This window comes from Ruditapes philippinarum, unplaced genomic scaffold (genome assembly GCF_026571515.1).
Source record: "Ruditapes philippinarum isolate M1 unplaced genomic scaffold, ASM2657151v2 ctg8862_1_1_1_1, whole genome shotgun sequence".
NCBI classification, from domain to species: Eukaryota; Metazoa; Mollusca; class Bivalvia; order Venerida; family Veneridae; genus Ruditapes; species Ruditapes philippinarum.
Window position 1 is genome coordinate 16,109 of NW_026862159.1, and position 23,709 is coordinate 39,817.

At 32.0% G+C, this 23,709-nt stretch overlaps 1 protein-coding gene across 2 annotated transcripts; it reads left to right on the top strand.

The window, feature by feature from the left end:
• Nucleotides 1-1,277: 1,277 nt before the first annotated feature.
• Nucleotides 1,278-21,936, top strand: LOC132718135 (A disintegrin and metalloproteinase with thrombospondin motifs 20-like). Of its 2 annotated transcripts, XM_060701760.1 has the most exons (21): nucleotides 1,290-1,486; nucleotides 2,292-2,391; nucleotides 2,831-2,927; nucleotides 3,273-3,350; nucleotides 4,385-4,536; nucleotides 5,136-5,179; nucleotides 5,389-5,491; nucleotides 5,920-6,072; nucleotides 6,463-6,607; nucleotides 6,924-7,040; nucleotides 7,775-7,826; nucleotides 8,140-8,345; nucleotides 10,324-10,446; nucleotides 10,847-10,898; nucleotides 11,513-11,674; nucleotides 13,826-13,957; nucleotides 15,377-15,508; nucleotides 16,798-16,929; nucleotides 17,299-17,436; nucleotides 18,157-18,291; nucleotides 21,743-21,936. In XM_060701760.1, exons 1-21 carry the CDS (start codon nucleotides 1,435-1,437, stop codon nucleotides 21,859-21,861), a joined length of 2,424 nt encoding a protein of 807 aa, XP_060557743.1. In that variant the 5' UTR covers nucleotides 1,290-1,434; the 3' UTR covers nucleotides 21,862-21,936. The 2 variants fall into 2 exon arrangements, with proteins under 2 accessions (XP_060557744.1, XP_060557743.1); XM_060701761.1 differs by lacking the exon at nucleotides 18,157-18,291 and having other exon boundaries at nucleotides 1,278-1,486.
• Nucleotides 21,937-23,709: the final 1,773 nt, after the last annotated feature.

The window sequence follows — 23,709 nt, forward strand, 5'->3', positions numbered from 1 at the left end:
GCTTTCGAGTTCATGTAACCAGTCTTGCGCAGCAATAAAGTACATACTGTGCCGCTATGATAATGTGAGAGTGACGTTGCATTTTTTGTGTACACAAAAGTTTACAACCTTTCCCTGAATAGGTAAAACAGGGTATTTAGAAGCGAATATGATTCAAGGTAAGAAAAACAATTTGAAATGCCTCGATGGCAAAGTTGGTAAAGTCAATAGGATGCCATACAAATTAATTTTTTATCATGCGTTCGAGCCTCAAAAGTATTCTTACTTTTTTTCTTTTTACTTTCCCTATTTTTTTTAATTTTACAACATATGCAAATGAATTGGAATAAAACAGCACTTTTGTTATAATATCAAATAATTTAGATATACCGGAAATAATGATTTTATCCCGTGTAGTGTGTAATATATAGTAGTCATAGACCTTTTGCAGTGCACAAGTATTTCGTGCAATCTTAACTATAGTTGAAACAATTTATGTACATGTATGCATCAACTTGCTAAATATGGCAATATTTAAAACAAAAGTGAAGTGAGAAGTTAATAGACAATAACGCAGCACATTTAATCTTTTACAAGAAAAAAGAAGACATTCTTACTCGATTGCTACTTATTTTGATTTTTTTTGGGACCGAACCTGGCTGTCTTGCATTGATACGTAATTAGAATTTTACAAGACAACTTCACCTACTGCGTTGCGCCGACAGTTGGCAAATTTGTCGATATTTTTAATTTATATGGCAAGCCTGCTTGACTTAAGGTGATAAACACAATAAGATAACTGTTTTACACCGTTATAGTGGACTTGACCACAGCGTCACTAAATAATTATCCTAAACGCACAGTACATAACAAACTGCGTACTACAAAAAATAAGTTATTTCCAGTAGAAGATCGGATGTCAGCAATAGATTACTAATTTTAAGTTATTTTTTTTGTTTCGTCTTTTTACTGCCTGTGGGCGCGGAGCAATACGATTACGTTAATTGATAAAATACATGCATATGATTTGGTTTATTTCGGTGTCGAGGATAAACAAGCCAAACATCAGCATGAAATAGCGCAGGTATACATAGTTTATTTTGCCGTGATTTGTAACATCAGACTTTTGTTTTGTTACTACACTTGAAAAGAGGACTCTTGATAAGTATATACTAAACGAAACTTAAATATATGCATAACCTTGTCCTGATGTCTCCCCGTTATCGTGCAATAGATCTGCTATAAATAGAAATTTAAGGCATTGCTTTTTAACTTGATGACCAGAAGCGGAAATTTTGTCAAATGATCGCGCTTGACGTTATGTAGGTCACACTTAAGATAACGCATTTAATTGTGTTAACAAAAACACACATAGAAGACGTTGAACCATCATTAACTTGTCTACAGTCAAAAAAGAAGGGACATATAATTTAACAGTCAAATTGAGTCTTCGCTATGATTGTCTGTGAATGTCTTGCGATCACATTTGCTTTCTATTTCCTAAACGGTAAGTTTCTATATTAAAAAAAAAACAATTAAAAAGAGATGCCAATTTATGGTATCCCTTTTTCACAATATCAGTAGTGCAAACAAATTTCTAATATTTTTATGTAGAACTAAAATGTTTTTAAATTGCAACTTTTGACCTTTACGTCGACAATTTTCGTAAACAAATAAAGAAAAACTTTGAAACATTGAATAATATTTTAGCAGTTTAGACAAATTCTTATTATGTTTAAAGACTATGAATGATTTACTCATAATTATTTACCCCCTGCAAGTTGTTATAATGATCATGTGTCTCTAAGTTCCATAGCCTGTTCTTTAACAGCAAATAAATACGTATGTTCTGCTTACGCAAAAAGGACATTCAAACTTGAATTATGATAACGTAAGTACGTAAGTGAAACGCTCCCCTGATTTACCCGAAATATTCGTAAGCATAAAGAATAAATGAAAGGTTTTGGCTTAATCCAGTAAAACTCAAAGTACGAAATCTTTACCTAAAATGAAAAATAGAAAAACAGGACTTTCCTATATTTCTGATATCTCATAATAATTATTATTGTTTTTATGGAGTTTATTACTATAACATAAAAGCACTAGATCTATATCGTACTTCACGAATTCTATTGCAAATTAAAAAAGACAAAATGCGAAAAATATTTTGTAATGAAAAACTACTTAATTAAATGAATACTGATGAAATATGATTATTAAAAAAATGCAAAAATACGTTTATTTTTCCTACTTTCCAATCAATAATTAATAGTTTTCCAAACATTTTTTTTAAATCATTTCCATCATTATAGAAGTATCATGTTTGGAGGAGATGTCACAGATCGGGAGACGTGCAGCAACACCGCTGGAAATTGAAGTTGTCACCGTGGCCGATTATAGCTTGTTCAATAAGTAAGCCTGTTATTCATTCCTCCTTGATTATCATCCACACTTGCTCTTTCATCGTTTGTATAATTAAATTAGATTTATTTAAGGAGCATAGATAAGCAAGTTTGATAGTTTTTGTCCATGAAAAAAAAATGTTTTCCAACAGAATTTGATAATAATAACTTGCGCTTTCCAGTACCGTCCATGAACAGGCTCAATCACACCGAGCCTGCAACATTTTCAATTTTGTCGTGTTGGGCTTTCTTTGGGGATTTTGTATTTCTCTATTTTGTTGCATTCTACGTACATGCATGTACATGTACAAAACAAAACAAATAGTTTGGTTCACTTTGCTGTTTTGATGACCTGCATTATTTAATAATCGAGACATAACAGAAACAAGTTAACACACTTTGTTTCAATGATAAGAATATTAAAATAAGCTTACAAAGTTATTTTACAGATGGTATGAGCTGTTGGACCAATCACTTCCTGAGGCAAAAAAGATAGAAATTGCAAAACAAAATCTTACGACATGGATCGGTACAATGGTCCATACGGTGAGTTTATCTCATTCTTTTGAAAAATTTCAATGTAGAGAGTTACGTTTTTCTTTTTATCTGGCTCTTGAAATACTGGCTTTAGCTACATAAAACTAGACTAACCAACCCGGAACATTGAGGTATTTTTGAAATCAAAACAAACATTGAATGAACGAAATTTTGTATGAAACATTCATTTATAAGCAGTATTTCTTGCAAATCAAAATGTCTATATTTAAAATAAACTTGTAACAGATCTTTATATGATACAACATTTTGTTGTTTAAGTTGAAAAAAAGTAAAATTTTGAAGGGCAGTTTTTTCAACCTGCACTATGATTATTATCAATGTTGTCTTTCCAAGGCAAACCTCGTATATAAAAGACTGGAGGCCCATGGACTTTTCATTTCAATAAAGATTGTAGACTTACTCATCATGACTGTAAGTATTATCTTACTTTAATAAATCCACTTAAACTCGTTCACCCTCGGTATTTTCCGTCACAGTCCGTGTCCTATTAACATCAAAGTGTGACGCTATACATTTTACGTTTTGTTTTAAATGTGTTATGACCTTTATATTGACCTTGAATAAAGTGCTTCTGTAAAAACATTCAAAGCTGTAGTGTTCTTTGCCATTGTTATGCCGTTATCAATTTTACTCAATCCCCTTAAAACTTTTCTTTGCTAAAACTTTATTTTTACTTATAAAACTTCAAATTTTTCCACCTTGATTATCTTTTTGCGTAACATTTGATTTTGTTTTTGAAAAAAACTCAAAAGTGTACTACATTGACGTTTTATCCCCTGGGCCCCAATTTTTGAGGGGAATGTCAAATTGTACGATTTCAAGTGGGCAAGTTAGGAGTCCCCTTTGGATTTTATAATTAGAATTTTTGGGTTTTAAAACAGTTATAAAATTTATCCCGAACAAATTAATTGAAGTATTTAAAAGTTTACAAATAAATTAATTTTTCCTAAATTAGTCTTGAAACTAAATTAATGATTTTGGGAACGAAATATATTGAACACATATGTAAGAAAACACAAAATAAAGTTAAAAATCATTTCATGACATTGCGCTCTAGTTTTAAACATGACCTATAGTGTGACCATCTAGGGGATGAAACGTGATGGTTGCCATTTAAACTTGGTCCGTATCTAGGTTGCTCATTTTCTTTATCGTATTATCAAAGGTGGAGAGTCTCGGTTTAAATCGCATTCGTCATGTTCGTCCAGGCACGTAAAAATCTTAACAGTTTTGTATATAATTAATATTAATGTCAAATCTTTAAAACGTATCTAAGCTTGTAAATAAAAAAAATGACCCTATTATTAATAGGCATTCAGAAAAGGAACTCTTTTTATATCTAGCTGCATAAGATCGTATCCCTAATACAATAATGTATCAATTCTTTCATTCTTACATGTTTTTATTATATGCCGGAGTTTAAATATATCTATCAATTACAACAGACAGAGGCAGATTCCCCTTGGACAGAGACTACAAAGTTCAAGGTCAACGACACGTACTTCATTGACCCAGATGTTGTCCATTCACACTTCAATCCAAAGTCTATAGAATTACAGAAAACCATACCGCACGACCATGCCATGTTACTTACAAGGTGATTACTTAAATTATAAAAAAAAATTAACAAATGCATTGTTAGTTTTTATCTGCACAAAGAAAAAAGGAAAAGATTACAAATTATCATAGGGACATTGTTTTCTATTCTAAGCCCACAGAAATCTACAAATATCTATTTCCGGGTCTATGTCTAGAATACTTGTCAAAGATAAGTGCTTTTGAAATATGACCTATTGCATGTTTGTTTTCTTGAGGGTGAAGTCGAATTCAGTTGTTAGTTTCCAATGACTTAAACTGATGAATACGATGACTCATACAATTATATTTCTTTCCCGCTCTCGCATCATTTGTAGTATTCACCATCATGATTTAATTGTATTGTAATTGTATTTAATTAGTTATGATACAACAATTATTACAACAAAATTTGTTTAAAGCCACATTCTTTGTCCAGTCGTTACTTAACGGGTTTTAATGGTATTGAGAATGGTGAAATGATACATATATAGCAAATGAAATAGGCAAAAGTCACGCGAGGTAAAATGAACAAAATAAAAAAAACAACAAAACATACTATCACCTTAACGCCTATACAGGCTATTTAAATGTATATTACTAATAAATATTTCTTCACAGGTACTCTTTGCTTTTCGGGAAAAGTGGCACTCATATATATTCAGGTAAGTCAAAACTGCTTGGAAGGAAAATATGCGATGCCATTAAGAACTATAGGTGTCCCATATTAATCGTCTTCTGTGAAAATTTGCTATTAAGTGTTCGGTATTTTGTAATTCTAGATTAGTAAGCGTTGATTCAAAATAATTAAGTCATTTACCGGAAGTCAGAATGTGTTTACGTTCTCACTCGGTAAATTGCAGAACTCTTACAGGTAACGCACTCGGTGCCGAGTGTAAGCCAAACAGCCAGTCAATTGTTGAGGATAGTGGGCAAATGGCTACAGCTGAAACAATTGCACATGAACTAGGTCACAGGTACGTTAACTACACATGAACTAGGTCACAGGTATGTTAAGTAGACATAGACTAAGTCGCAGGCATGTGAACTTTAAATGCCTAAAAGTAAAAAATAAATGCAGGAATATACATCTCAATCAATTTTCCCATCAAGTCTGAAGTATTTACTATAGGTTATGTGTTCTTTTAGTTTTCCGTTAAAATAAAAATAAAATGTATTATCGTCGTGGGTAAATAGATGAACGACCGATCGGACGGACGGGCATACAAATATATCGATTCAATTTTGCCATTAAGGCCCGGGTGTACGATATTTGTTGAAAATGTCCTTATTTTTTTAATTTTCCATTATACTTGAAAATTGTTATCTGTTTTATAAAGTCGCGCGTATATGCATGTACAAATTCGTTCAAATTTTTTATTAAATATGTCTTTTTCATTTGCAGTTTAGGTTGCGAGCACGATGGCACAAACAACACGTGTAAAGTGGGTCTGGGTTATTGCATGGAGCGATCTTATGTTAAATATAACAAGAATAAATGGATATTCTCGTCATGCTCCATTGATTACATCCAAGAATTTGTTAACCGGACAAATCGGTAAATCACAAAAATAACTGTATTCGAGCTATACACATTTCCTACAGTTTTTACGATCTTCCATAGGCATAGTATGAAATGTTAAATCAGTGGGCAGTGAGCTTGCTTCAATTCTGTTTGATAAAGGAAACATCATTAGTTTGTTGTTTGTTTTTTTTTTTGCTTTTTTATGGCATTTTCAAGAGCAGATAGTTCAAAAACACGTGTACCGATATAGTATTTCTCTTCATGAATAAACCCTTTAAAATAATGAAATAATACTTTCATGTTGATGTTTAACTCCCTTCACAAAATATCTAAAATTTGTTGCTTAATTAAGTTTTATTACACAATTATAATTATTCTTTTACTGAATCAAGTTGGTGAAGTTTTTATTTTATTTTCAAAAAGACTCCACAAGAACTGCCTAGCAAAAGTCAATGACAACCACCCTAAACCAGCTCTTGCATTAGCCTCACAAAAGTGGGTTGGGGAAATATATTCTGTGGATGAACAGTGTGTCATTGCCCAAGGAAAAGGCTCCTTTATGTGCAGGGTAAGACGAAACGATCATTTATAATAAAACAGTTTACAAATAGCACACATGTAAAGTGTAGAATTTTACGTAAAGGTATTTTTTGTGTCCATTAAGTCGATGTATTTTATTATATTATTTGATATTCATGCTTTAGTTATACGGTGCCCCAAAACTGACACGGGTGACATTTGTTGTGTTTTTTTTTTCGAAATTACCAATAACGAAAAAATATAAAAATAACAACATTTCATTTTTCGAAACAAGAGCTGTCAATATGACAGTAAGACTGTTCTCGGTGTATGATAGTAAAACACAATATTTCTGCTGATTTTAGGGAGTTTACAAAGAGAATTTTACGGAGTTTTGTTTGAAAATGTGGTGCTACAATTCGAAGGACGATCTCTGTTATATGCAAGATGGTGGAGACGGAACGCCGTGCGCTGCTGGGTCTGTAAGTACGTTGCATGTCAATAAAAAACGAGACATCGGTATGTCTAAATTTTTTCTCATGAATTCAAAGTACTTTATTTTTAAAGGTTCTTAAAATTTCATATTTTATCAAACATCTTTTGTTTAACATTATATGTTGGACAAATCTAATACTGTACAAATTTGTACGTATAACAACGATGGGCGCTATAACAAGTGGTATCCCTTGACTTGTAAAAACATTATCTTGCGGAATATGGGAGAGAGTCAATGGCTTGCAATATTATGTACAAAAAAGAAACAAACTCGTAAATATAACAAATAATTTACATTTAATATCAAGTTGTAGCAAACAAATTGTAATGTTGAAATTCGAGTAAAGGAGACTGAATGTTACGCTTTAGAATATGATAGTTACCAAAACAAAGACATATTCTTCAGCAAATTCATGACTGGCTTTAACGTTTCGTTTACAAAAAGGATGTTGTGTCTCAATTGAATGCGTAATATACACTTTTCCATGACAATACAAGAGGTCAAAAGTCTTTTTCTTAACAATTTGTTCCCGTTTTTCAAGGTGTAATGAATACATCATATTTTTTCAACAGCCGTGTAAAGTGTAAAGAGATTATAAAAAACTTCACCATTATTTATGAAAATTGACATAACAAATGTGAAGTATTATAAAAGCTTGAATTATGCCTTTATTTTATGACTCTATATCATGGTTAAATTAAATGTTTATTTTCATTTCAGTGGTGTGTGTCTAATAACTGTGTGAAGGACAGTAGAGCCCCGTCATCACATGGTATAAAACGTTTCCTTCTCTGTTACTTAAATTGTAGAACCACAAATTATCATCAGTCACTTTAAATGAACATGCGTTGCTTCAATATATCAAAATACGGACACATGTATCAATTACAAAACGTAAATAAGAAATAAAGGGAATAATAACACAGAGACCAGACATACGAAATCATGTTGCATATATTGTCGAAGTATTTTTATTTTATATGTAATGATTTTGACAATTTACTAAACAATATACTGTTTAATTCGATAACTTTGGAATATTTTTTACTTAAACTCGTAAGGGTATTACTTGATATATGTTACAGATGACAACTGTCCTTTCGGCGAAGCAAAAGAACCGACGTATAACAACCTTACTTGTACACAAAATGCTGCAACTCGACCTAATGAATGTTTACGACAAAACTTCAAACATAGATGTTGTGATTCTTGTAAAACTGCTCAAACAACGTCAGTGCCGGTTGATGACCAATGCAAGGAATTTTTTGGTCCCGACTCATACTTGTGCAGGGTAGGCAATCTCAATGCAACCATTCTTTTTCAATCAACAGTGAGGTATGCGAAAGTCATCTACACAGTATCAATCAAAAAGACATAAACGGCGTTGTTTTTATTTATCATTAACTTTTCATGGCTGTAAATCGGGCTAATCAACGGTCGTTGGCACAATCGTGATGGAATGGATAGTATAATCTTAATGCAATTAAAAAAAGCTGAACGATGGCTGCATACTTGTTATCTCTATAGAACAGAAGTTTAGCAAAAACATCGAGCTGTGAATGTATGAAAAATAGAAGTAAAATTATTATCTAACCAGGGCTTAAGTAATATAAACTCAAGCAGCCCATTTCTTATTCATTGCATCATCATTTTGATATAATTGTTTCTAAAAAATGAGCATTAAATAAAATAAAAAAACAGGAACAGTAAAAGAAATACTTACATGTTATACGAGGGGTGTTCCAAAGTTGATGTTACTTTTTTGTTTTCTTTTTGATATAAACTTTTAAATACTAAATAAATGAATAAATATTAAGATCATTTCAACTTGCCATGTCCCTCAAAGTACTCCCCCTCTACCCTAATGCACGTTTTCAGCCGATCAATCAACTCAACTTTTCGAAACAGTTTTCGTACTCTTCAATGGGTATACTTATAAGATACTGGTAAATCGCAGAGCCCAGAGCATTTCTTGATTTGTATTTTTTTCAAGACAGGTGAAATTTTAGTTTGGGGAACAAGAAAAAGTGGGCTAGGTCTGGTGAAAAAGCGGGTAGGGGAGGAAAGTGACCTTTTCCGTCTTCAAAAACTTCAGATCGTGCCTTGTGAGCTGGCGTATTATCATGCAAGAGTCTCAGTTACGTTACTTCAAACCTGTTTGTGGGCGGCGGTGTTTATAGTGTTTCTTAAGTTTGCTAGGTACATCGTCTGTATAGTACTTGCCTGTGACAGTTCTACCTTTCGGCACAGGAATTTGCACGACTGGACCCTTGTTATTAAAGAATATTACATACAAAACCTTGCTCACGGCTCGTATTCTTATAGCAATGCTAGGGCGCCCATCGTTTTTGTGGCCCAGATTTGATGAGAGGATTTTCGTTTGGGTTCGAAAAAATACACCCATATTTTGTCACCTGTGACCAAATTGCCGAAAGCCTTTTGCTGCTTTTCGTGTATTTTTTCAACAATAGTTTGGCGTTTTCAATTCTTGATATCTTTTGGTCGTCAGTTAGTATATGTGGTATCCACCTAGCAATAATCTTACTAAGCCCAAGATGTTATTTGTAATGCAATGAACACGTGCTATAGGCAGGTTTGTCATTCTAGCTAACTGCCTGACAGTGTACCTTGCGTCTTTCTTCAGGATTCGACGAATTATTGCTATGTTATATTTTGTCGTTGTTGTTGCAGGGTGGCCTGTGTGAGCAGCATCTGTCAGCTGCTGCTGTCCCGACTTAAATCGACCAACCCACCTACAAACAGTCATATACGACATTTGACCCTCCCCATAAATATCACACACCTCGCGATGAATATCCCTCGGCTTAAAGCCAAGCGGAGACCTACCTTTGATATAGCCCCTAATTTCAATCACGTTTTCAGCTCTCTTTCCAACCATATTTTTGTAAGTGTAACGAGTACACTGCAAAACAACGTACACAGTACCAAGGTTAGTGTAATTTTGAGCGAGATATTGACCAATACTTCTTTCCAGGTATCACGCTATCGACATGTATTGGATTTGAGTTCATATAGATTTCCACGAGATAGAACCCGAGTAACATTAATTTTGGAACACCCCTCGTAGTATCGACACTCTTTTGTATTGTATATATAAGATGATACTAAGTTGGACAAATACAAGTATTGTACAAAAGGTAACAATTTGACTTAAAACATACAGCTTATACTTTTTTGATTTAAATTCCCATATGGAAAACCATTATTCTATAGAACACTATTGATGTCAAACACATTCTATATTATAGAGTGGGTATCAAGTATCATCTTACGAAATAATATGTGAACACCTTTACTGTTTTGATACCTCTACAAATCATAGCTGCGTATCTATATATGCTTATGATAAAACACCGTGTGGCCACAAAAAGGTATGTTTAAATTATGATTTTGTTTTAGATACTAATCGAATTAGTTTTCCTATTCATAACTCAATTAAGGTCGGTATTCCCGTCAAATTGTGTATATTTAGATTTCCTTATGCATTGTTTTGTAGACGACGCCTGTTTGACTTTCGTCTTTAGTGAATAAATAAAATGGCGAGTGATAAAATTGCAAATTTGTAAAATGTACATGGACAGAAATTAAATATGTTTATTATCATACCAAATAAAATTTCACTTATTGCACAATAAATGATATAATGTCGGTTTCAAACTTAATGTCCGGAAAAAATGTACTTCATCAAAGTTTCTACAAATCTCTGTGTTCTGACACAATTTTGAGTATTATGACTTTGCATTTGGATTTTGATTTCTTATTTATTAACAGTGGTGCATAGACAGGAAATGTGTTCAAGATTCTAACGCACCAGATGTGTCCGGTAAGGCTGCTATATTAAGTCATTTATTTATGAAAGTTAAAAAAATATTCATCGTCACGTAATATAAAACCATTCGGAAACTTTGTCCAACTCATTCATAAATATTTTGCTCGAAGTTTTCGCTTTAATTGCTTTAAGATCCTGTATGTTGTGATTTAAGTACTTAACCACATTAAGTGCAATTATATATATGTAAAGTTACGCTAATAAAACAATTTTCAAACATCAAAGAAAATGTAAAATATGTACTGCAAATATTTGTGCATATTATATGTAATCATTAAAATATATGCTTCAACTTTATAGAAAATAGATTTCTAATTACCTCCCTTTATTTTCATGACATGTTAAATTCGGTAATACCTTTATAGATAATGCTTTTTGGAACCTGAGATATTGATAAATCTTCATTTGAGCATTATATTTATGAGTTAAAACCATACAAAAAAATTGTGTTACAGGATCTTTAAGTTATCTAAATATTTACTGTAGGAATAAAGCGTAAAAAACGTGTAATAAGAATTATTTTATCAATTCTATACTTAAAGGTCAACTAGATTCAATCTAGCATTTACCGAAAGAGTAATTATCTAATCTTCATAATCTTTTCAAAGATGACTGTCCAGTAGGAGACCGTTACAATGACTCATCCGTTTCCTACAGCAATATGACATGCGCAGAGATAAGACAGCACGACAACAACTGGGCATGTTACAGCAACTATACTAAAAGGCAATGTTGTAAAACATGTGAAGATGCCCGAACAAACGTAAAAGGTATTTATTTCATATAGTTATTTCCTTAATTATTATTTAGAATTCTTACGATTTTGGTATGTTTTTTTTTCCAACAACTCTTGTGTAATGCATGTAACTACATTTATTTACTTAGTAACTACATTTTAACTATACACAAGCCTGACATATAATTAGTATCAAAGGTCAGTAGCACTCTCTGTTCTTTATTTGCAGATTTATATGTACATGTATATTAATGTGAACAATTTTAACTGAAGAACCGGTCTTAGATATATAAAAGGATATCAATTTTCCTAGTAGAGATTGACGTTTTCTCTCTGTCCAAAAAGCTTAAAACAGTTTTTTTTCTTTGAAGGGGTCAGTGTAAAAATGTACCAAAAAGTAAACGTTTTTAAATAAAACGTCATGTCAAACGTTCCAATAATGATATCATAGGACTTTTATGAGTTTCGAACAATGTCATTAATATTATTTCATACTGATATCTCTTCTTCTTCTGTATGGCAGTTGTCATTATTTAATGTGTATCAACACTTATTGAGTAATCTGATGCCAAAAAGAGACTAACAATAGTATCTTATAAATTTAGTTATCTTCTCATGTCAACTGACCACTATATGTAAACATACTGCATCATAATATCATTTAATATGCAATAATTGAATTACCTATATTTGCAATTTAACGTTTTTACTTCACTTCTTATGTCAGATTTTTTTTCTAAAACATAGCTTCATGTTGATAACCCTATGCGCAAAGGTGACGATTGTTTAACGGACATGTTGAAGCACAGAAACCTAAAGTGCTAAAGTTTCAAATATTCGGAACAGAAGATCTTCAGGGACAATTAAATACAGCTCAATGATCAAAATCTTTAAGTACACTTTGTACTGTTATCATTCTTGAATTGCATTAGATTATGTCTTTCTTTAAAAATAATATTATTGTCACTCTACATGGGGTCCTCTTACTATAAGACGAATATTAGACTTTAGTCATGTTAATAATAGAAGGTTTATTTAACCAATACGCTATTGAAACAACAAAAGATCATTTGAAAGTTCACATTATTTTGTGATAAATGTATAATGAACGTCAATTTGGTAGGTAGTTGGTAGTTGGATATTCGAATAACAAACTACATAATAGCTGGTAGTTGGTTACTCATAATTCCCAACTATTAAACAGCTGGTAGTTGGTAATTCAATCCACAGTTACCAACATGAAATGTTCGAAAAATTCGTAATTCAATCCACAATTACCATGTTGGACACATCATACATGCTAAAACACAGAATAAATGTGTCCCCACCTTCGTACAAGCAGGTAGTTGGTCACTCGAACTTTGCATGATTTACCCTAGGGAGAAAAGCTGTTTTCATATTGGAGAACACATGTTTCTTGTTATATATCACTGTATATCCGTTCTATTTTTATTTCGAAAAAGTACTTTTTAGGCGAAAACATGCAAATATCGATTTACCAACTACCTTCGGGTAGGTAGTTCGGGATTAGCTCAAATAGCAACCGAGTCCCTTGGTCGTTGTAGGGAGACGGGGTCATAACATTTAGTAGAATTTATCCATTCTGTCAAATATCTTTTACTTTTATTTTGTAATTTTGATTTTTTTAGAAATAAATGTTATGTTCCAAAAACCAACTACCTTCTAGTATGCTGTTTTCTGTTTTTAGAGGAATATTTACAATATCCGAATTACAAACACCCTTCTAGTTGTATTGGGTAGTGGGTATTTGCGCAAATGACACACTGAGTGACATAGGAAGACAGTGTGTTTCAATATTGAAAAACACGTCTATCTTTGCGTTTTATTTATACAGGAAAATGCCTCCTGTTTCTTTAGTTTAAAACGTGCAAAGTTCGAATTACCAACTATCTTCTGGTAGGTAGTTAGGGATTTGCGAGAATAACCAACTAGGTCTCCTCCTTTATTCTGTGTTTAAAATGTATGATGTGTTCGAATATTTCATGTTGGTAATAGCGGATTGAATTACCAACTACCAGCTTTTAAATAGCTTTGATTGGTAATAAACAGCTACCTGCTACTATGTAGTTGGTTATTTGAATATCCAACTACCAACTACCATTTTCCTTCCAAATCGACGTTGAAGTTCCTTAATGTGTAAGTATATAATACTTTTGTTCATTAGGATGTGAATATGGAGACAAACATAAATCATGCAAAGCATTGATAGCGTCTGACTCATCTAGCTGCTATGATGGAGATAATGCCGAGATTTGTTGCTCCTCTTGCAGCAAATACTATACACCATCTCAGAAAGGTCCCACACTTACTGTTACTGTTAGTTTAAACCTATTTATTTAAGCCCAATAGCAAAACAAGTTCTTGCAACTTATTTAAATAGATCTGCTATTTTTATAAAGAATATATCCCTGTCATATAGAATAGCGAACAAATATGTTGAAATCATATATAACATTAACGCACATGCTTTAAGATGTCAATCCTTATATAAAACAAATATCAAACATTCCGCCGCGTTTTGCCTTTTTGTACATCAATATGTTGCTGTAATATATGTTTTGCTTGCAAAACTGTTTATAATCTATGAATTGCTATTGTTGTGTTATTTATTCTTTCAATAGTCTTTATAATCTCTTCTATCAATATATTGGATAAATTGATACCTCGTACGGTTTTTAAACAATCCATATATCACGTTGCAGCCTGCCGACATTCCTAAACAGTAAAACAATGTTATTTTTGAATACCGCGTTTGGCTTGCAATTTTTCCGCAAACTCTTGCCTCATACATGTAATTACATTTTGTTACTATAAATACGCCTGGCATAAGTGATAAAAAAGGTCAGTCTTTATTTGTAGATCAACATGTACATGTATTTAAATGACAAACAATTTATACTAAGAACGTGTCCTGGATATATAAAAGGATATTAATTCTATTACTAGATAAAAGAGGTCAGTGCAAAAATGAATCTTATAGTTAAAGCATTTCGAGGAAACGTCATTTCAAACGTAACAAATAGGAAATCATAGGACTTTTGTAAGTTTCGAACAATGCCATAATTATTATTTCACATTGATATCTCTTATGTAAGACATTAATTACTTCATTCTTTAATTAATATGCAACCACACTCATTATTGAGTAGTCTGATGCCAAAAGTGTGTCTTATAAATTCAGTAAGCTCCTTATGGCCATTGACCACTAAATTACAACATACTGCACCATAATGTTACTTATTTAAGAAATGAATTACCCATATTTGTAATTTTAACTTTAACTTCTGCACGATATACATTTATTTTCTAAAACATACCTAATGTTGATAGCGCGTAGTACAAAGGTAACGATTATTCATACATAGGAGCCTTAAGAATCCGGGACAGAAGATTTTAGGGACAATTAAAAACAGTTCAATGATTTGAAGAGCTGTTATGTTCGTTTAAACATCAACTGTTTACTTGTATCATTCTGGAAGTGAATGAGAGTTGTTTTTTTTATTTAAAAAAAAAATATTATTATTGCTGTACATGGAGGCTTTCTCGTTATGACGAAGATTAGATAATCTTTTGTCTGCATTGTCAGGTCAAAAACAAAATGTTTATTTAGACAATATGGTCCGCTGTTGAATTAAAAAAAGATCATTTCAAAGAAGAAGTCTATTCTTCAAATTAATTGTGATAAATGTAGAAAATATATAATTCTTTTGTTTAGGATGTGAATATGGTGACAAACATAAGTCATGCAAGGCATTGATAGCGTCTGACCCATCCAGCTGCTATGATGGTAATAATGCCGAGATTTGTTGCTCCTCTTGCAGCAATTACTATACACCATCTCAGAAAGGTACCACACTTACTGTTATTGTTAGTTTAAACGTATTTATTTAAGCTCGATAGCGAAACAAGTTCTTATACCTTATATATTATACCTCATTTGCATACGCCCTTCTATATTTAATATGACGTCATCCGGTCCATAAACCGTAATTCTTATATGGACTGAATCTTAAACTTCGTTTTTTTTGCCTGTTTGATTTAATTTACAAAAATTGAATAACAAAAGAGGAACATGATTTTTTTGCTGTATCGCCTAAAAATAATAATAATAATTCCGACTAGGGTTTAAATATTTCACACACTGAACAAATAAATTATTATTTGAAAGTAAATTATAGTAAAAATGTCAGCAACAAAAGGGATGAAATGGTTTAGATTCGGTATAATATAACAAATAATACATGACATTGAGGGCAAAATGCAAGTTTACGGACTGGTTGGTCAGACTGGGGAAGGTATATGGCCCGAAGCGCAGCTTTGTTAAATAAATCAGTTTGCTACGTTTATAAAGATTATAATTCCGTCATATAGAAATGCAAACAAGATGTCAATCGTTTATTTTACGAAATATCAAACATTTCACCGCGTTTTGCTTTTTTTTACATTGATATGTAATTGTAATACAATTCTGAAATATGTCTTACTTGCAATACTGTTTATAATTTACGCAACGCTATTGTTTTGTTATTTATTCTTTCATTAGTCTTAATAATACATTCTGTCAATATATTGTATATTATAAAACCTCACATGGTTTATTTTACAATCTATAAATCACGTTGCGGCCTGTCGTTATTCCCAAAAAGTTATAAAATATCTGTCTTGAAAACCGATTTGATAAAATAAATACTGTATCGCATCCCACTGCGGGTGATATAACATAATGTCCCATTCACACCACCATGTCAACCCCTTGACATCACTTGTCTCTGGTGAATACTTCGTTCTATCACACTCAGAAAAATGTTTTTCTATAATGTGCGCTTTCAATATTCTTTCTAATACTTCTTTTTCATATTGTTATATGTAGTTGTGGAGTTTGGGTTCAAGAACACTCAATCAGTTTCTATATTTATTCTTGTACTTAAGAAACAATAACAAATGAAATGATTATAAGACAAATGACAAACAGAAAAAATGACCATAGACAATTTATAAAGCCGGGCTTTGACTTCCCCGTATAAAGACTTTTGTTTATTTAGTTGTAAGAGAATGATTGATTTTAAATCTCAGTTTTTCAATCATTTTGTGATATTTTTAAGAATATTTTTTTTTATCTTTTTCTCTTTTATTTAGGATGTGAATATGGCGACAAAGATAAGACATGCAAAACATATATAGATTCTGACCCTTCTCACTGCTATCAAAGTGACACTGCAGCTATATGCTGTTCCTCTTGCAGCAGATATTACACACCATCCCAAAATGGTACTATACTTACTGTTTTGCTTTCAATCAATTTTTGACAAACCTCATTATACAACCCCATTACATTTATGCATGGTGTTGTTTCTGGAAAAGTTCAGAAACGAGTAGTAAATCAGTTATGAGAGGTAAAATAAAATAGCTAATTATATATTGCATGCTAATTGCTCATTAGTTTAATATTGTTCATATGAATGCATGCAATATTTTAACTGTGACTTGTTTGCTTTCATCGTTTTCTATGTAAGCTTTTAATATTGTTTAAAGAAACATACAAACAAACGCGTTTTTAACATATTGCTCACAAATGTTTCAGAAAAGAAATGCAAAAAAATGCTTCCTTATACTTTTCTTGTTTGTTATTTGTATCAGGCTGTGAATATGGCGACAAAGATGTTACTGGCTGTGCAGACCTCATTAAATCTCGGTCTGACGGGTACCATTGCTACGGAAATAATGCTAAAATTTGTTGTAGATCATGTGGACAGTATCTGAATGCATCAAATTCTGGTTAGTTAGTCAAAAGAACAATATGAATATATCGGTTCTGACAATCTTTAGCTTGCATATAAACTCGTGTTCAGGTTATCACTCTTCTTCTATCAACTTAGAATCAATTAAAATATAGCAGCAAAAATTTTCGTAAATTTATGTATTTCAGAACGAAATACTTTCAGTAATATACCATCCGAACGAAAGCGCATACTGACCTCTCTCGTGCTATAAGCAGTATATTAAATTTGTTCCAATTTTATATTGTTGACCGACAACTGACGGACGAAACAAAGAATCAAAATACCTTTTTTTATAAAAAGAGACTTCAAATGTTATAATAACAATGTTCTATATTGCTAAATCGTTATTAGGCAGTAGATTTAACATATTTATTAATTCAAATGTGTCTTGAAATTGTAACGAGTGAATTTTACTAGGCCAGGTAGAGGATTGGAGTATTCCGGAAGTGTAATTCCAAATTAGTTTCATCAAAACCATCATACCAAAGGGGTACCAGCTTTGTTCAATTTATTTGTTCCAGTAACGTCATACCAAATTCATAATGCCAGAGTACTTCCTGAAATTTCAAGCCAATATAGTTTCAGAAATATCGTGCACCAATTTAGTTTATTTTTTGTGCGTGAAATTCGTTCATGTAAAACACGCATGATATGTTGCAAAATATAGACAGATATACATAATAATCCATATTGCTTGCACTATATCATCCTATAGGATGTGAATATGGCGACAAAAGCAAAGATTGTGCGGCTCTGATAGCATCTAAGGCAGATACATATCACTGTTATGGAAGGAATGCCGATGTTTGTTGCGGCTCTTGTGGACATTACTATAACCCATCCCACATAGGTATGATTTTTGGCAATATACAAACCGCGTAGAATATTACCTAATTGGATGTTAAATGCGTAAATACTGATTGTTAAATTACGCAATAACATGCTATATTTTACTTATCCATACATGAATTTTATATCAAGAAAATAAAAATAAATAAACAAAGCGGCCATGATGGCCATGAGTCGCTCACAAGAAACAACTGTTTTCAGTGTTGAACATTATCCATTGTAAATATGATCTAATATTAAATTTGAGCATTAAATGTGGTTAAACAATAGCTTGAAGAAATGCCATAACCTGGGGCATTTAAGCTTTAGCTTAAACGGGGCCAATCAAATTAATATGAGCAAACTTGATAAAAGACTACCTAAGAATGCTACAAAGTTTAGTGATCATCTATACATTATTTCAGTAGGAAATGATGTTCGAAAGTTTTCCTATTTTAATCTTTAGTGGCCCCTAAAAAGGGCCAATCAAATTAATATGAGCAAATATTTGATAAAAGACTACCCAAAAATGCTGCAGACAAAGTTTGGTGATCATCCATTAATTAGTTCTGTAGAAGAAGATGTCTAAAGGTTTTTCTATTTTTAGCTCTAGAGACCCCTAAAGGATCCAATCAAATTGATATGAGAAAACTTGATAAAGGACTTCTTAAGAATGCTACAGACAAATTTTGTTGATCATCCATCAATTAGTTCTGTAGAAATAGACGTTTAAAACTATTTCAATTTTTAGCTTTAGCGGCCCCTAAAAGGGGCCAATCAAATTAATATGAGCTATCTTGGTAAAAGACTACCCAATAATGCTACAGACAAAGTTTGATGACCATCCATCCATTAGTTCTGTAGTAGAAGATGTTTAAAGGTTTTTCTAGTCTTAGCTCTGTTGACCCCTAAAAGGGGCCAATTGAAATGTCATGAGCACATTCAAGTGTGACTGTCACAAGAATGCCAGAGACCAAATTTGATTGCTGATGCATGACCACGGATGACGGACGCAGGAGCTTATAGCTCACCCTGAACCTTCTGTTCTGGTGACCTAAAAAAACTACAAAGATTAAAATAAATTCTTGTTACGGGGTAAAACAGCGGAATTTCAAATTGAATTAATATATCTATTTACGATTGTCTCTATTGCCGGGGCAAAAAGCTAGTGTCTAAATAAATTTTTAATATTTAAATATGAGAAAGGTAAAGCCTCAAAACGAGCTCGATGTACTTATGCCGTGTCGTGAAATAGCATATAAATAATCGTTCATTTTATTTTACATTTTCAGTTTTAAAAGTGCCATTCGGTATTTTATGCACTGCTTCCGTTTATTCTGGTTCACTGTCCTATTATTGTTCCTATAATATTGCGCAAGACACCAGTCTTTGCATCCGTTTTCAATCAGAATTCCTCTGCTTTTATCGTTATATTGTAATTCGAAATGCTGCGATATGTCTATTCAGTACTTCCGACGAAAGCTAGTTTTCAAAACCATCACCATCTAGCAAGTACCCGCGTTACCGTAAAGGTCGCTGTACGAGCAGGCCCTTCGAGCCAGCCTTTCGAGATCTTTATAAACACCCCAAAACACAGTGAAATTACCTAATACAAATTTAAATGGTCATGTTCTAATTTAATGTGTTATTATCTGTCATTCAGAAAAATCCGGCGTTTTTGAGTCTAACATGAAAATAAAATTGTCTATGTTTCTTGTATTGATTGTCTGTTTTTTTCAAGCATTAGAACAATAGCAGAATGTATTCTGTCAGGACTTAATGATTCTTTTTCATTATGCCATACCAAAACTCTTTCAAATAAAAAGAACGAGTGAAGGATATAATTTTATGAAAATTCCCGATAGAACGAAAACCATGTGGCAAAGACTGTCAGAACATAAATTTGTAACAGACGATAAGATAATTTTGATATTATAATTATGAAAATAAAAGACCTTTTCCCAGTAAGCTATTTAATAAATAAATATTGTTGATTATATAAGCACCACTGGAATGTAACATGTTAATTAACATGGTACATATGTTGTACATATAAGCGTTATTTCATAAATCACCAGGGTGCATATTTTAAAGTTATAACATTATACCAGATTACGTCACTTTGTTAGTTGTCAATATATTTATGATCCGAATTTGGTTATGGATCATCTTAAGGACTTTATTGGTCATGTCTGTGACTGATTTGATACTCCAGAAAAAGACTATCAACTGGCACAGTAAAGAAATACGTAAAATCATAAATCAGTTAATAACAAATTTCTGTATACCTGTTTCACAACTTGTGTTTTAGCGATTTTTAAAAAAATAATAAGCAGAATATGAATTAAATATAAATATTGAGTTGAAAATATCACTTTATCAGCTTTAATGTCATATGTAGTGCATTCCATTGGCGTGATGTACAACACAAATGAGAAAGAATTGTTACTTTAATGCTTAAGCAATTTTTTGTGAAATTAATTATGTTCATGTTATTATCTTTCTTTGGCTCATTAATGCCTAAATCAAAATATCATGTATTCAACCAGTATCTTGCAATTAATTATAACGCAGCCGTTTTTCGAAACAACAGAATACTTACATTTTTGAAACTTAAATTATCTCTTGGGTACTGTGTATTAGCAGAGACATAGATACATTATGTACATCTCTGGTACTAGCCAGTTAGTACGATTTAACTGCCTGGTAAAACACGGTGCAACAATTTTCATTATTAAGAATCAAACAAAAATGGTAACCATGATCAGTTACCCAGCCATGTGGTCTAGTATTGAAAAAAATCGTTAACTTATTATGGTAAACATTTTTATTCATTTGAACATCTGTTTTATGAAGTATCTTATTCAATTACACAAATTTTGGCAATTTTAATATGCAAATCATACAAGGGTAGGGATTAAGATCTTTATATCTCTCTATTAATGTATTTTATCGTATATCGGCAATGTCCACCGTATCCCCCAATGACGTCATCCAAGGGCGACAACATGAATCCGGTTTTAAATGAAAAGGTCTATATACGTACAGTGTGCAAGGTTTCGACGCGGATTAGAGCGCAATGCGCACATTTTTCAAAAATTACTTCAAATATTAATAAAGGCAATAGAAATGTATTCATTTTTATGGTCACATTAAACATTTGTTGGGGCAAATGTGCATAGAGTTGTAACTTGCCAACAAGATCCAGGTATAATAACTTGGTTTGTGGTTTGTTCCAACTACCAATTACTGGAACATGGAACGTGTATATGAAATTGACAACCCTTTTAAAATGTTTCATCAAAAACGTATACATTTGTATGATAAACCGACAGCATTTGTACATGTATTCTACTGATATTCAAGCCCGTCTGTTCGTTATTACCATTTTGCATGCGTTAACTTGGCTTTAATCACAATAAAACTTTCGAATTTATTTTCAGACTAATAAATGTAACAAATATGTTTTGTAGGTTGCGAATATGGTGATAAGTTTCATGGCTGTGTAAGGAGCAAATGTTCAGATTATACAGATGAATCCAGAAAGAATTGCTGTGAAACATGCAAACCCTCCGTTGATATTGTTGGTTAAATGTACATCACATTTGAAACTAAATATGTAAATGAAATTTTGCCAATATCATTAAATACAAGGACTTGCTGCAAAGTAATTTTTGAGCTTTTAAAACATCTGACAATTACCACTTGTTTAAAGATAAACTTTGCTCATGTTTGGGTAAAATTCATTTATTGCAGAAGTCTAGAAGTCCATGAAACTCTCACTCACTGAATATCTCTAATTCGCATAGGAAAATACACAGACTATGTTAGAAAGTTGCATTCCATATAACTGGTCATTGAAAAGTTAATTTGGTCCTGTATTCAAGACACATTATGCCTCGGAAATAAATAATTTTCCCATTCTTTTGTAAGAGCAAGCATTAGTTTTATAACAATTAGATAATGGTTTTAGAGCATGTTAGATGCTCATGACCTGAGGAAATAAGCACCGAAAATCTTTTTAGTAGTAGTAAAATGTAAACAAAGTAGTATTTTAACTTCAATATAAAATACTTCATCACTATACGTGTACGTTTTTAACATAATCAAAATCTTGTTGAGTTTGTTTGCCAATGAGTACCTTAACACCATATGAATATGCTGATATGCTAAGCACAAAAAAATAAAATAAAAACATAAAATAAAAGCATTTCTGGTTGATTTTAACCATGGTTAAATTTAGGCCTTTTTAGATGTAAAAGTATAAATTATAAACTAGGCTGTGTTCGTTTAATAATTTTAAAATGAAATGTCCATCAGTTTATGATCTAAGCATCAATATAATAATCCAAGTATTTACCGTATGAGGTTAAAGTCGCATCACAAACACTTTGTAAAAACTACAACCTGTTATAAAGATTCCAGAGACGAATGAAAGAAGTATAAACATGTTTACACACTTATATATCCAAATCAAACCCTGAAACAAACCTAAAAATCGGAAGCATTAATCACAACAAAATTATATAAGAATTGCAGACTCGGTTTGATTGAGTCTGTACATGAGGGATAATGAAAACGTGCAACATCCCTCACGCCCCCTAGCACCGGTTTGAGCGGTACTCTATTCTTAACATTTAAAAGTGCTGGCATCAATGATCCCGAAGGACCAGAAAAATATAACAACACTTAAGTGAAGTACGGGGCAATTTTTTTACATCAGCCACACAACACTTGACACCTGCTGTTGCGAAGTATAAAAATCTGGAAACAAAGTGATCCCTCGGAAGCATTAATCACAACAAAATTATATAATAAATGCAGACTCGGTTTAAATTCATGTACATACTGAGATCATTACCACATCACAATAAATACAATTGAAGTCATAACATGATTATAACACATGTCTCAAATATAATAGTCATTTAACCATTACACCATTTAATCACTTTCAAATTAATGAATTCATTGAGCATTCTACGAATAATTTTCTGCATTATACCGGGTATTCAATATTTAATAATTCAACCAGTGGCCTATTAAATTTATAGAGTAAAACTTATAAAATGGTAAAATCAATAATATGACATGTACAATTATACATGCCAATTGTGGATTGGGCTCAAATGACACAAATTTACATAAATACTCTTGTGGTGTTACAGCAATACTGGAATTAAACATGTGCACATTGGAGAATGACAGTGATATTAATAACTGCAAATAAATATTAACTTTAAATAGGCTGGTATGATCACAAGGTTTGTAAACAAATCATGGATAATGTATATGAATATCTTCTTTTAATAGACTTCAGACAAACAATTCATTTGTAACTCATTTTAATAAAATAAACATCCAATATAGAACTTTACCAACTTTAATCCATAATCTACAATCCTTTATTATAGAATTTTCCAATATATCAACAATTTCA